Source organism: Candidozyma haemuli (genome assembly GCF_002926055.2).
Source record: "Candidozyma haemuli strain B11899 chromosome Unknown E_2014730914, whole genome shotgun sequence".
Classification (NCBI taxonomy): domain Eukaryota; kingdom Fungi; phylum Ascomycota; class Pichiomycetes; order Serinales; family Metschnikowiaceae; genus Candidozyma; species Candidozyma haemuli.
Window position 1 is genome coordinate 366,159 of NW_020289903.1, and position 14,539 is coordinate 380,697.

The window sequence follows — 14,539 nt, forward strand, 5'->3', positions numbered from 1 at the left end:
CTATTCTGAAGGGAAAGGAAGTACCCTAAAGCAGTTGTTCTGTGCATTGGCAGGCACGCGTAGAAGGCGCTTCATTGAGCGTGTTTGTAGCTGTAAAAGGTTAAAAAAGCTTCGAGTAGCCCAACATTCCATCTGGGGTATAGACGAAGGCTATTCCGAAGCCGCGGGGACGTTTGTTGGACAGCCCTCCCGTGTAGAAGGAGAAGGAGAAGAGAAAATTCGTCCAACGAACAAGCACTAGTAAATCCAGCCCAATACATCCAACCACTATATCCCACTCTCCAGTACCACCTTCCAAGTGGTTTTGCCATGTTCTGACGCACCGCGCTGTCAAGGACCGTAAATGTGCGCCAAATATGTACCTCAGCAAGCCGATCAAGCGGAGTCACTTTTCAAGGAGACATCAAAAGTGGAGACAAGAGGAAAAAGTCAAACAGAACAACGATCACCTTGCATTTCCAGAAACCACCTATTCCAAGAGGCTTGCTGAACCCCTAAAGCGTGACAAGGGACCAAAAAAATAAGGGAGCCCCACTTTCCTCGCAGCCAGCCAAATTTTAGGCGAGCCAAGCCAATCCAGGCTTGGTACGAATGGCCAAAACGTGGCAATGTCAGGCCGAAAAGCAGTCACTAAGGAGACTCTGCGTTGGGGATCCCCAAAAATACCTAAAAAATATCTCTTACTATGGCAAATGTAAGTTGCCACTGGTTTCACCCTTTTTGTGTTCCATCTTAGCTGCTGCTGCTGATTCTCACTTCCCGGCACGGAACGTATACCAGCCCGGCCGGGTATCTCGCAACCACCGATTCTCTCCGATAAGCGTATCCGTCAGCCGTAGCAATAAGTAAGCATCACGGGTACTCAGCCATGGGAAGCCGGCAGGGTGGGTTTGGTCAAATACGAGCTTGTTGCTTTGCCACTGGAGTGGTAGAGGGGATGTAGGTGGGCTTTTGCGGATTAACTATGGGGGAATGGGTGCAAAAGGTGGATTTGGGTGGGTCCCAGGTATCTCGAGAACTAGGGGTCGCAGGAAAATTCCAAGACCACCACTGAAACCACAAAGTCTCCACCTTTCTATCCATCCAAAAACCGACCCAAATATCCCAATTTTAGGTGGTTTTGGCGGAGGGTTAAACGACCTGAGGTAAGCTGGTGTACGGGTTTTCCCGGCTGCTTACTCACGCTTACTCACTTTCCCTTCCCATTTCGGCCACTGCGGCGGCGCTTTTTGCGTGCCGCTTACATAAGCGCAGCGGTCACTATACAAAAAAACAAAAAAAAAAACAATTTCTCCGACGGGCCTTACCCAATTTTCAATCTTCCCATCCCGCGTCGGCTGGTTACGGCCGTTTTGTCTCCCGAGTGTTCCACCATTCTCTATTTATATATAAACGGCCGGTCCGGCTGAATAAAGATTTGGGTAGAAAAAAGTTATAGAATAGCCTACTTTTTTTTTGACATTGACACTTTTTGTCTTATTTTCTGGTTTACACTTTTTAAGTGCTGCTGCTGTTGAGGCCTTTATTTCCTGTTAGCTTGTGTTTTTTTTTTTGCACCCGCTGCCGAGCTGCCTCCTATATCACATTGAAGATCGGTTATTTCGGCACACTTTAAAAGATCAACAAATCCATTTAGGTCCTGGAAAGAAAGCTTTTTTATTGAAACTAAGCTTATTGACTTTTATTATATTTGTCGGAATCGGCCCATCTGCTTATTCCGTTCCGCTTGCATCACCTCCACTACCGAGGATCGCTGCGCTTATACCGTTTCCCAACGGCCCAGATCGCCTTGGCATCGTTTTACCATCTGAATAAGCTGATTCCAAGGATTAGCTGACTTTGCTGGGCTCCCACTTGATTTATTTGACCACTCTCTCTTCCCCTTGGTCAAGTTACTTATTGCTCCACTTTCCAAGTTACGCTTTTTTGCACCCATTATGTGGCAGCAGAAGTACGATGAGGGCCTCCAAATGCCCTACTACGTGAATTTGGACGACGGCTCCATCACGTTCGACCTCCCGTGTGAGGTCCTGGTTCAAAAGAAACCTTCAAAATGTAAGGAAAATATCATCCAGCGTATTACTTCCGCTCTCTCGCTTAGAAGACTGTCTTCAAAGAACTCTGACGACGGGTGCCAGGTGAAACAGGATGAAGCTTCCGAAGAGACTTATATCACTGCCGACACGAGTCCACCAAGTACGCCTCAAATGAAGTACGAGGAGGAACCTTCGCTGCCTCTATCGTTGAGCGGAATGCCTAACGAATCGTACATGTTAGAGAAGGCCTTCAACCTATATCCTAATGAGAATGATGTCGCCAGTATATCTTCCGACGAGCTGATCCAGAGCTTTTACCTGGACATCGTCGCCAACAGTGTGTACTACGACTACGCTCGTTCCGTTTACTGTGACGAGAAGCCACCTATTGAAGAAGACTCTGATCTTCAAAGAGAAAACGCATTCTTTAACGATGACTACGAAAAAGAACTCGAAAGACAAGAGCTTCGCCTTCAAATCATGAAGGAGCTCTACTAATTCATGTCTGCATTCGGGCTCCGCCCTATTTATTAACTTGTATATACTCGGTGACTAATACATTGGAAGGTTTGGAATATTTTGCGTTGTAAATGTACATGTGCTTAGAGCTGAGGCACAATGTTCACGTCCACTTGTGCTATCATCTTGTCAAAGACACCCATTTCTCTGTATGTGGAAGTGGCGATCTTGGCCTCGATCTCGTTCTTTTCTGCGATCATCGTATCGTAGTTAGCCCTGGCATCCTGCAAGGCCTTCTGGTTCTCTTCGTTGGCAATATCCTTGTAGAACACTCTGGCATTGGTCTTAAGACGCGAGAAGGCGTCTCCCTCAATAGACTCCGAGCCCTTCTTCATGGACTTGAGCTCAGCCTTTCTGACATTGGTCTGGTTCAACTTTCTGTTTCTTTCATTGACCTTGGACATGCTCGTCAAGGAACTCTTGCTTGCTCTTTCGTTATCTCTGACCAAGATATCCTCCATTTCTCTAACACGAGCACTCAACTCCTTGACCTTTTCCACGTTTCCTTCTTGCTTAGCCACTCTTATTTCATCCATGGCCTTCGACTTTTCGTAAACAGCATCGTATGCTCTCATACCATTCTTCATTCTCTGTTTTCTCGAGATCATCTCATCGATATCCTGATTCGTGAGACCACTGTTCATCAAACGGTGTAGTTCTTCAGCCTTGTCGTTCACATCGTCAACATATGGTGGATCTTCGTTGGTCTTACCCAACTCTTGGAGGTACCTCTCGAATTCCTCAGGGAAAATGTCTCCATCACTAAAAACTGTGAATGGAAACTCCTTCTGCTGCTGTCTGTTTTGACTGACAAGCAAGTACATGTCGGTTCTAGTTTCACCAACCAGGTATTGCTTTTGAGGATAGGTGACCACCTCTTCTATCTGAACCACTCTGTACATTGGACGACGGGTTCTGCGGTCAACACCAACATTGATCTTACCAAAAGATTTGGCAACAGCCTCACCGAAGTTACGGTAGTAAAGGTATTTGCTGAGGAAACTACGGCCGATCTTGATCTTGTTGATGTGTGCAGCAGAAGCCTTTTCGAAACTACGGGGTCTGAACTTAGATTTCCCGCTACCCCAAACAACTTCTTCGTCGCCGTAGGCTTCCTCGTCGTCCTCCTCGATTTCTTCTTCCTCTTCCTCCTCTTCTTCTTCATCATCATAGTCATCAGCAGCAGCCTTACGAGACTTACGCTCTCTCTGCTTTCTTAACTCGCTCAACTTATCCAACTTGGAGCTTCTAGCACCCTGAGCTGCCTGTCGACTACTGGTTCTGGTCTTCTTTTCAGTTCCCTGAGCCTGCTTCAATCTCTGTCTCAAGTAGATCTTTTCATTGTATCTGTCCATCTCTTGGGATCTGTCGAAAAGAGTCTGTTCTCTTTCAATTTCATCCATATCAAGCAAACGCTCACGGTCCTCTTCATCCTTATATTTTCCTTCTAGAGGGTATGGGTTGGTTAATTCTTCCTCTTCTTCCTCTTCTTCATCATATATCTTGGAATCATCGGCATCTCCATCATCATCGCCACCTGCTTCCTCATCAAAATCTTCTTCATCCTCATCATCGTCGTTATCGCCTCCTTCTTCCTCGTCTTCATCTTCATCTTCAGAAGAGCCTGTCTTCAATCTCTTTCTGGAGCCTTCATCAGCACCAGCTCTTTTAGCAACATTGACATCTTCGTCACTTCCAGAGTCTGCACCGGCAAGAGCCAACAAATCGTCATCCAAGTCCGACATTGTGGATGATTCGTGATATACAAGTTGATGTTGTAGTTGGAGATATGATATGGAAGAGGGTGTATATGCAGGTAAGTACTAGAAATGGCGTTTTCCAACGGTTTTGACGTATAAATTTTGTAAATTGAAGATTAAATAATTTTAAATGGACGATATATTGATGGCGTTGTTTGGTTTTTGATCCTGATGTTTATAAGTTGGATGGGTGTGGAGTTGTTTGTGACTATAGGAGGACGGTTGTCTCATAGGTAACTAAATGAGTGGTTTAGCAAAGGAAGTGAAAGTAAGCTAGTAAGAACTAGCTAGCCAAGGGTCCAGAACCAATCTTGATCATTAATAACAACGTTAATTATGATCAATTTATCTTTGTATTCCTTGTATTGGCGTGTACATTTGGTACGGACGAGGAACGTGGGACATGCCAGTAATGTAGGTTAATATATTTTTACGAATACAAAGGAATTAGAGCATAGTGAAGAAAGAATAACAAACGATGTAATGTTTCGCATTGTCGATGTCATTCTGTTGATGTTGCCTTGTATTCGGTATACGTTTAATGGCTGCGAAATGAGTACTTCTGGTATTACTTATCAGGAAAACAAGCTTTGCAGGAGAAAGTTTAAACTTGAAAAGGAGATATTCAATCAATCTAGATCATCAGTTGAAGGAAATAGTACAAGGTTACGACCAACGGTATACTGTAGACGGAGGTTTTCAGCACTTAGAGGAATTGTCTAACGATCTGGAGTTATATATAGAGTATACAAAGGAACTAGGACAATTAACTTTTGAACATATGAGGCATTAAGAAGCTTTCCAACATCTTTTGATCTAGTATTTCTTCTCTCTTTAAATATCTCTGCTCTACTAAGAGACCTACTGGAGAATGGCTGCGAAAGAGTGGGAGAGAGGAAGGGACGGTCAACCATAAAATCCACGAATGCATAGTCAACATATTCCTTAGTAACTTTTCAAGTAGACAAAACTTCAATGTCTATCTATATGTTTCCATTGGAAGTCTGTTTGTTTAGTGCTAGCTTTGTTCATGGACCAGGCTGAGGAGCTAGGGCTCGGACCGCGAAATTTCGTCGACTTGCATCACGTGACGTCTGTGACTACTCAAAATAATCTACTCATACTACAAGACTCATCTCTGATATGATGTTTTATTAATATGACAACGCTATGCCTGAGCTAATACACACCCACGTAGACAAATGAAGTGGAAAAAGTAAATCCCACCACACTTAACGCAATCTTCTGGCCTCACGCTCGGACTCCATCAAGCACAAGATGTCGTTCTCTCTGACTGGACCCTTGACGTTTCTGACAATGGTTCTGGAAGAGTCCTCGAGGAACTCAACTCTGACCTGGGTGACACCACCTCTGGAACCGGTTCTACCCAAAACCTTGATGACCTTAGCAAGAGTAACTGGAGTCTTAGTGTCCTGAAACGGTTAGTATATTGTGTTTAAAATAGCAGGAGCTGCTAGCTGAATGTCTTTTGAAAGTCACAATTTGTTCATTTCGACCTTGGGTTCATCTTTTCTATGGATTCTTTGATTCACGGATTATAAAACGACGGCAGTGGAACAACCAGAAGGGATTTTGCAATTCTGAAAAAACAGACATGATGCTAAAGCTCAGGAGATTCGGGATTCGAATTATCTATGTGGATTTCAAACATACCATTTTGTATTAGTAGTTGTATGTAGTGGAAGGACTGTGATGGGGAGAAAAATTTGAAAAAATTTCGTGGTAGTCGCTCTACAGACTTTGCCAGTACACGACCGCGAACTGATGGGAGCGACCTTTTGGACGGGTAGCGTGCGCGGGCACAAAAAAAGGAAGAACGTGACATGTATCACGTGATAGATCATGTGGCACATATCACATGCGCTCATCGATAAGACGCTCATTGTGGCTGGAGAAGAGCAGTAGAAAGTGCACAAGATCAGTAGAAAGTGCACAAGATCAGATTTCCGTTTCTACTAATATTAGGCTTCCAAAGGTTTATATTGGAAATATAAAGTCGACTAGATCCCAGCCGTCTCGGAGAATAGCCTAATTGAGATATATCTCCGGCACGTTCGCCACTCGGCTCCTGATCAAGCCGACGCCGCGCATACATAAAAGCGGTTATTCCGCCTGACACCGATAAGGTTTCAAGGGTCCATTTTTCACTGAAAAAAAATCCCTCTCGTTTGCTCTTCCCTAAAAACACGTCCAGATGGCCGAAGCAAAGCCCAAGAAAGTTAGCGAGTTCAACGATGGCCGCAAAAGGCCTACTTACCGCTGGCGGACTCCTTCTCTGACTGGTTCAAACAGAGCTGGAGCTCAGAGTATTCTGATTCCAAGGTTGAATCGAGACTTCTTTCGTTTTTGCCGTTTTGGCCCGAGTCAGACTCTACAAGGCAGGCCAAGTTTATTGACACAGATATCGGGGACGGGAATCGGATCCATGAGTTTTATATCGAGAACACTGAGAAGCCTAAGGATGGCCAGGGCGCTTTAGCTAATCAGGTGAATGATTTGGTGTTGGTTCATGGGTACGCTGCGTCGCTAGGGCTCTTTTTGAGAACTTCGATTCCCTTTCATCGGTGCCTGGAATAAAGATCCATGCTATTGACCTTCCGGGCTTTGGCTTATCGCTGCGCCCGCTGTTTCCTAAGTTCAACTGTGAAAGCAAGGAGGATATCTACCAGATCGAGGACTGGTTTATAGATTCGTTGGAAAAGTGGCGTAAGGAGCGTGGAATCGATCGGTTTGTGCTTGTGGGCCATTCTTTTGGTGGGTACTTGAGTTGCGCATACGCTAGAAAGTATAACAAGCTTATTTCTGATGGAACTGCAGCACAGAGACGTATTATCGATAAGTTAGTGCTCTTGAGTCCTGTTGGTGTCGAGAGAAGCAAGTACTCTTTGTTGAAATCGGTAGATATCCCTTCTGAGCAGATTTCCCTGGCTGAAAGATCTACTGAGAATAAACAAGAACCTACAGTTCCTCTTCAACGAGAATTTTCAGCTGACCAGGAGGATATCGTTGAAGGAAAAGAGCCAGAGACATTAAACCACCCCGGTTCGGCCACCGAAGCACAAGAAAACTTGGGATCCGATACTTTTACTTGGTTATGGAGACACCATGTTTCGCCATTTTCCATTGTTCGTAAAGCAGGGCCCTTGAAATCAAGGTGGATCTCTGCCTGGACGGGTCACCGGTTCTCACATATCTACCAGCAGAATCCAGAGCGGTACCAGCATATCCATGACTATTTTTATAAGATCTTCAATGGAGCTGGAAGTGGCGAATATGCCATTACCAGAATCTTGGACCGTGGAGCTCTTGCAAGACTCCCTCTTCTCGATAGATGTCCAGAAAAATTTGCCGAAATGAAACTTCCCACCTTATGGCTTTACGGTGACAAGGACTGGATGAATGAGGTTGCTGGAGAGGAGATGACCAAGGAAATCAATAGAGTGGCCGAGCTGAAGGGGCAGAAGCCACTTGCTGAATTTGGCATGTTGTCCAATGCTGGACACCACTTGTACTTGGACAACCCAAAGGACTTTTCTAACACGTTGTTCAAGTTCTTGCGCAAATAGAGTTAATAGACAATCTTAGAAGGATTTGAAGGAAGCAGTTGGAAGCAGTGCTGGAATCCTCGTCATCAGGATGTTGGAGATGATTTGAAGACAACCTGAAGAGAAAATAAATGCATTTTTTGAAGCGAGTGGCTGTTCTTGCAGCCGCTCCACGTAGAATGCTTATCATATCATTCTCCACTATTTCTTTTAAGGATCGTTCAGAACCTGGTATTTCTACAATGTCGAGTTGTCTTTCTCCAACTTAGGAGATCATTATCTACATAGGCTTATTCTAAGCCATCTCGTCATTAACCCACTTCTCCATCTCCAACCAGCATACATTGCTAATCATGGGCAAGATAAACTCGCCGTGGCAAGCCTTTCCGTGAGTGCCAGCCCGCCTCAAAGTGGTACCATCACGGACAATGCCTTCCTTTTATTCTTGCCATACAAAGCAGCCGACAATCAGTTACCAAGAATACGAGGACAAAGAATGTGGGGATTGGAAAAATGCTGTCAAGGGCAAATCTAAGCTGGAAATCCCGAACCGGCTGAATGAAGCTGATTACAAAGGGTGAAAATTGGAGGATCTCGTGCCTTTCTGAAACAATGATCCTTGAAGAACGACCACCTGATCTTCAGGGTCCCACTTCGCTAGATAACATCACAAGACAGGCCAAGACAGGGGTAAGTGAAAAATTTTGGGTTGCAAGAGAAATAAAAGATGTAGGAGGTAGGGAATGAAGAAAGGGCTATGAAGAGTATGGTTTTGAGTGGAGCTGGCAAATGAAGATAAAATGAGGAAAGAAGGATTTATGGGAAGTGTCGATTTCCAGGGTCTTAGTAGAACGCTGAATTTATCAATCCTTTTTTTCTAATATTACTATATTTGTCAGAAAATAGGTAAACCTGGTATTGTGGTTTGATCTTCACGCAAATCACTGAAACAACTTCTCCTGGCCAAACAAAGGAAATACCACTTTTCCAACATCCACCTACTTTCCAATTAACCAACTTTCCACCGCAACCCCAGATTTCAAAATGTCTCACCTCTTCTTCTCTTCCCTTTACAGACAATAAGCTTCCTTAATAAGCTTCCTGATTGACTTTAGGGAACCACTCCGTGACGAAGCTGTGCAAGGGATAAACCCAAAAAATGAAAAACAAGAAAGGAAAAGAAAGGCGACTTCTTCATCAAAATTAAGCCTTTGTGCCTCGTCTACTTCCCTTATTATACTGCTGGATTGGGAAAGGGCCAAACCAGCCAATTCCTTTATACTCCGAACCCGAGACTTTTTTTGTTGCATTATTTTTCTTCGTAAAGCGGGCAGGGCTATTACAGGGTATTGCCCTTTACGGGGTGGAAACAATGGATGGAACGTTTGACGCCGTGCGTTTCCCCACGAAGCATCTTTATGGTTTGCTTTAGATCGTCATAGTGAAGAAAGGTTATTAGGGTTTGAGGTTTTCATAAGCCTTTGGGAAAAAGTGTTGGGTGCAAATTATTATTACGTGCAATAAAGGGCGACGCAAGAAGGGTATTGTTTCCAGGGGCTTATTATGTATGGACGCGTGGAAACGAGGCATTGTGTGCAGTACCAACATATTTAGTTCTCTTGTTGGGACCAGCCCAGCATGCGGAGAGACGCTTGGGGTCGCCCAAAGGGGGCTGAAACCGGCGTGGCTGGCCGATTCCGAGATGGTATAGGTAAGGGAAGATACGAGGGTATGGTCTTGGGTAGTAACGAGGGTTACGTCGAGGGCAAGTCCGAGGGAGAAGTGGATTCCGAGCCGGGGGACCCGCCGAGGGTCCCACCGGGGGGCCTTTCACACTTGAAAAGTTCAAAAAACAACTTTGGATTCATCTAAACCGCCATAGTAGAAGCCGATCTATTGAGTCTTTTGATCTGGTGAGTCTTTGGTGGGGTCGTGCACCTACCAATTCTCACGTACCTACTACCACCAAAAAAAAATCTAATCAGTTTTGCATATATCGCCTATCAAGTAATCATCCCATTAGCATGTCTTCAGAAGAAGCACTTATAGAGAAGTTCCAGAAAGTCGGTCTTTCCGACAAGAAGGCCAAAGATATCGCCAAGAACCAGAAGGTCAGTGCCTCTTTTGTGGAAGTTTTGGACGAAGGCAGCGTCTCCACTGCCGATGAGAAGAAGCTCAACTTATTATACAATTTAGCCGTCGACAGCAAAAACAACGGCGTCCTGCCAAACCACCGTCTTCTCGTCACCAAAGCCATTGTGGACGACAGACTCAAGACAAACTTGCAAGTGTCTGAAGCGCTCAAGTATGTGGCTGAAAAGGGTGACAATGCCAGTGAGGAAGAGATGAATGAAGTTACAGGTGTTGGCGTGGAATTGAGCCGAGATGATGTCAAGAGCGAGATCCTCAAGTACATTGAGCTGAAGAAGGAGGCTGTTTTGGAAAGAAGGTACGCTGGAGTGCCTGCGCTTTTGGGCGAGACCAAGAAGCTTCCTAGCTTGAAGTGGGCTGCTCCAGGTGACTTTAAGCCTGTCATTGATGGCATTGCCGAAGAGCTTTTCGGTCCTAAGGATGAAAGAGATGTGGTTAAGAAGGAAAAGAAGAAGAAGGAGCCAAAGGCTGCTGCCAAGAAGAACGAAAAGGCTGTTGAGCCTGAACGTTCTATGTTCACTGAGGGTTTCCTTGGAGAGTTGCATAAGCCAGGTGAGAACCCACAGGCGTTCCCTGAATTGATGAAGGAGCATTTGGAATTTACCAAGGGTAAGGTTTTCACCAGATTTCCACCTGAACCTAACGGGTTCCTTCACATTGGTCACTCTAAGGCTATTATGGTGAACTTTGGTTACGCCAAACACCACAACGGTAACTGTTACTTGCGTTTCGACGACACCAACCCTGAAGCCGAGGAAGAGGTGTACTTCAACTCCATCAAGAGTATGGTTGCATGGCTTGGTTTCGAACCTTGGAAGATCACCTACTCTTCTGATTATTTCGACCAATTGTACGAATTGGCTGAAAAGTTGATTGAAGCCGATGGCGCTTACGTCTGTCATTGCACTCCTGAAGAAGTCAAAGCCCAGAGAGGTATGAAGCCTGATGGAACCTTGGGTGGTGAGAGATTCCCATCTCCATACCGCTCGCGTACAGTCGAAGAGAACTTGACCGAGTTTAGGAAAATGAGAGACGGTGCCTACAAGCCTGGTGATGCCGTGTTGAGAATGAAACAGGATATCCAGTCCGACAACCCTCAAATGTGGGACTTGGTTGCATACCGTGTGTTGAACGCTCCACACCACAGAACTGGCGACAAGTGGAGAATCTACCCAACCTACGATTTCACCCACTGTTTGGTTGATTCTTTCGAAAACATCTCCCACTCTTTGTGTACCACCGAGTTCCGTATGTCCAGAGAGAGTTACGAGTGGTTGTGTGACGCTTTGCATGTTTATAGACCTGCTCAGAGAGAGTACGGACGTCTCAACATCACAGGAACTATCTTGTCCAAGAGAAAGATCGCCAAGTTGGTCAACGACGGCCACGTCAGAGGCTGGGATGACCCTAGACTTTATACCTTGGAGGCCATCAAGCGTAGAGGTGTTCCTCCTGGCGCTATTTTGTCATTTATCAACACTTTGGGTGTTACCATTTCCACCACCAACATTCAGGTTATTAGACTCGAGAGTGCTGTGAGAGCTTACTTGGACAGCACCACCCCAAGATTGATGCTCTTGCTGGAGCCATTGTTGTGTGAGGTTGTTAACGTTGATGAAAACTTCTCTGAGGAAGTCGAGGTTTCCTATAAGCCAGGAGCCGAGGACAAGTTCGGAAGCAGAAAGGTCAAGTTCTCCAAGAGATTCTATATTGACCGTTCTGATTACAGAGACGAGGTCGACAAGGAGTACTTCAGATTGGCTCCTGGACAGCCAGTTGGTTTGATGAAGGTGCCATTCAATGTTTCCGTGCACGAGGTCATCAAGGACTCCAACGGTAAGGTCACCAAGTTGTTGGTCAACTATGATTCTGAGATCAAGAAGAAGCCAAAGACTTACATCCAATGGGTTGGCGAGGACAATGTCAAGAAAATCAAGGAGACCAGAATGTACAACCAATTGTTCAAGAGCGAAAACCCAAGCGCTCATCCAGAAGGATTCCTCAACGATATCAACGAAGATTCCGAGGAAATTATTAAGGACTCGTACATCGAGGCTGCTGGATTTGAGGAGATTGTTAAGAAGTCTCCATTGAACATTGGTATTGAAGGATCGGAATTCAACATCAACGAGACCGAGGGACCACAAACCGTCAGATTCCAGGCTCTCAGAATCGGTTACTTCTGTATGGACAAGGATTCCACCGGCGACGATGTTGTGTTGAACAGAATTGTCACATTGAAGGAGGACTCCGCCAAGGCATAAAACCAATCGGCTTTAGCGCCATAACCGGGCGAATTTCAATAGCAAGACTTCTGGGAAGCAGCCGATGCAAAATATCAAGCTCGTTCAGGCAAAATAGGATCTTTGCATCCGCAAGCAACCAAATAGTATCTCATGCCGCGCGAATTCAAACCGTTTCTGAGGACCCTTACTTTGGTGATCTGCAGCATGAACCATCTGATGAATATTATGAGGTGATGAGGTGAAATTTCACTACGTCATAGATGAAACAACTGAGGGATCCCAATTCTCCGAGGATAGCAATTGTTGGTCCCTGAAATTAAGAGGCTAGTGTTCCCGAGTCGCCAATGTGTGGCGGGTATTATTCGAGACTCGCATGTTACGTCAAGAGAGTGCGTTAGAGCACTAAGAGCAAAGTGCCCTTGGCAAGGACACGGTTACGGAAGTGATAAGTGTGGCATGTGAGATAACGGTATTTTGTCGTTGATGGTAGAAACATGTTGCAATTGTCAAAGTCACTTGGTTCCATTAAAACATCTGATGAGACGAGAGGCTTTGAAATGTTTGGTAGATCAAAAGCAACGAGAAGTTGGGGAAGCTTAATGGGGAACAGATGAACCCACATCCAGCACCAGCATAGGGGTTCCTAAACAGGATACTTGTAACGGCTGGTTGAAGGTGTGCCCCATGGGACAAGCAACAATAGGCGAAACAGGCCAGCGAGATCTACTAAGAATATGGGGCATAAGGTTTACATCGAAAGATGGAAGTGTGAAGATGCAGAGAGTTTGTGTTTGGCAGTGTGTCAGTAAGTGTGTGATGATAATCGTGCTGATCCGAGTTTAAATGGCTCAGGTGATGTTTCGGTGAGATGAGCATTTATTGAACCGAGAAAGAAAGAAAAAAAAAACATGAGATGAATAATAATAACAAGATAAAGGTCAAGAACGGAAAACTCCAAGTGTTTCACTGTGAGAGGCTAGAAGCTCGGGATAACGCTGGCACAGTAACAAAGCAGGCAGCCTTAAAGTAGAAGTAGCAAAGGAGGGGCAGTACAGACGGTTAGAAGAGGTGAGGACCGAAGTCCGAAACTGTCCCAATCGGGAAGGAGGCTTAGAGGATTTTTCAGGCTTCACTAAGTGAAATTTCAAACCCTCATAGTAGAAAAGGTATTTCTAAAGAATACAGAGATGGTAGGTTAAGTGGGTGCAAAAAAAAAGTAGGTATAATACGAGGGTGCGATGAGGATGAAGACGCACCGGGGGTTAAATTTTTTTTTTTCAACTTCTTCTTATCAGCAGTTAAGGAAAATGGGGCGAGGAAGGACTACCTGCAGTCCGTGCATAAATAATAAAATAATATAAGGAAGGGAGAAAAAAATACCGAAATTCCATAATATTCGGAGTTTTCGAGGGTAGACATCAGAAAAATCAAGAACATCAACTACTAGTCTTACAAGAATTGTATGGGGGTTTCGATTTGGGTACGGCTGGTGCGGCACGTGCGGCTCCCAGCCCAGATCTGTGGAGGTGGTTGGGGTACGGGTGGGGCAGTTTGGAGCAGGAAAGCGTGTCGAAAATGCATGGAATCCAAGCCTCGCGCCGTGACTTCCGAGGGCACGAAAGGGGATAAATTGGATGAAAAATTGGATGAATTGGGTGAAAATGGGTTAACAAGGAGACCGTGTAGTGGAGAGGATTTGGCTGTTTATGGGGAATTGCGTAGGTTTGGTGGTGGTTGGTGGAAGGTTGTGGTTTTTGTAGAGGGCGGTTAAGATCAAGGCGGGTTGCCGAAAAGGGCAAAATTAGTAGAGAGAAAAAAAATGCAGAAAATTTTGCACCCAACCAATTTGAGGTCGTAAACTGTGAAACGTCAGCGGCTCAAAGACGTGGATCTAAGAAGATATAGAAGGGTCTGGTTGGTCAACGTGGGCCTGGGCTTCGATGTGAAACAAATAATACATCTAAAGATCTATCCGTATCTTGGCTTCACTTCGGTGGCTTGAGAAAGGAGGTTGTTTTAGGTTAAGTGAAAGTTGCAGAGGATGCAGAGGATGTAGTGAAAAATCACGTAGTATGTCAATCTTAGGAGGTTCAGTTTTATGGTAAACGAACGGAATAGGTGGACTTTCCAGTGGGCTGTCTAGGTTGAAGGCGTTGGTGGTTTCTGTTAAACGAAGGAAGTCTAGCTTTGGAGAAGATTTAGACTTTGGACAATCCCACAGAGCCACGAAATCTTTCGATCTATACTTAATTATAGTACTA

The 14,539-nt window shown here is 45.0% G+C and overlaps 4 protein-coding genes across 4 annotated transcripts; 3 read left to right on the plus strand and 1 right to left on the minus strand. All coding sequences in view use genetic code 12, as the record gives it.

Moving 5' to 3' along the window:
• Window positions 1-1,937: 1,937 nt before the first annotated feature.
• CXQ85_003340 (uncharacterized protein) lies at window positions 1,938-2,534 on the plus strand (the record flags this gene model as incomplete). The annotated part of the gene is made up of 1 exon (XM_025486986.1): window positions 1,938-2,534. One exon carries the CDS (start codon window positions 1,938-1,940, stop codon window positions 2,532-2,534), a length of 597 nt encoding a protein of 198 aa, XP_025340434.1.
• Window positions 2,535-2,638: 104 nt separating this feature from the next.
• On the minus strand, window positions 2,639-4,300 carry RTF1 (Rtf1p; the record flags this gene model as incomplete). Its single annotated transcript, XM_025486987.1, has 1 exon — window positions 2,639-4,300. The coding sequence occupies one exon, from the start codon at window positions 4,298-4,300 to the stop codon at window positions 2,639-2,641; it is 1,662 nt and encodes a 553-aa protein (XP_025340435.1).
• Window positions 4,301-6,530: 2,230 nt separating this feature from the next.
• Window positions 6,531-7,902, plus strand: CXQ85_003342 (uncharacterized protein; the record flags this gene model as incomplete). Its single annotated transcript, XM_025486988.1, has 3 exons — window positions 6,531-6,658; window positions 6,715-6,837; window positions 6,867-7,902. The coding sequence occupies 3 exons, from the start codon at window positions 6,531-6,533 to the stop codon at window positions 7,900-7,902; spliced, it is 1,287 nt and encodes a 428-aa protein (XP_025340436.1).
• A 2,003-nt stretch (window positions 7,903-9,905) lies between these two features.
• Window positions 9,906-12,296, plus strand: GLN4 (glutamine--tRNA ligase; the record flags this gene model as incomplete). The annotated part of the gene is made up of 1 exon (XM_025486989.1): window positions 9,906-12,296. The coding sequence occupies one exon, from the start codon at window positions 9,906-9,908 to the stop codon at window positions 12,294-12,296; it is 2,391 nt and encodes a 796-aa protein (XP_025340437.1).
• Window positions 12,297-14,539: the final 2,243 nt, after the last annotated feature.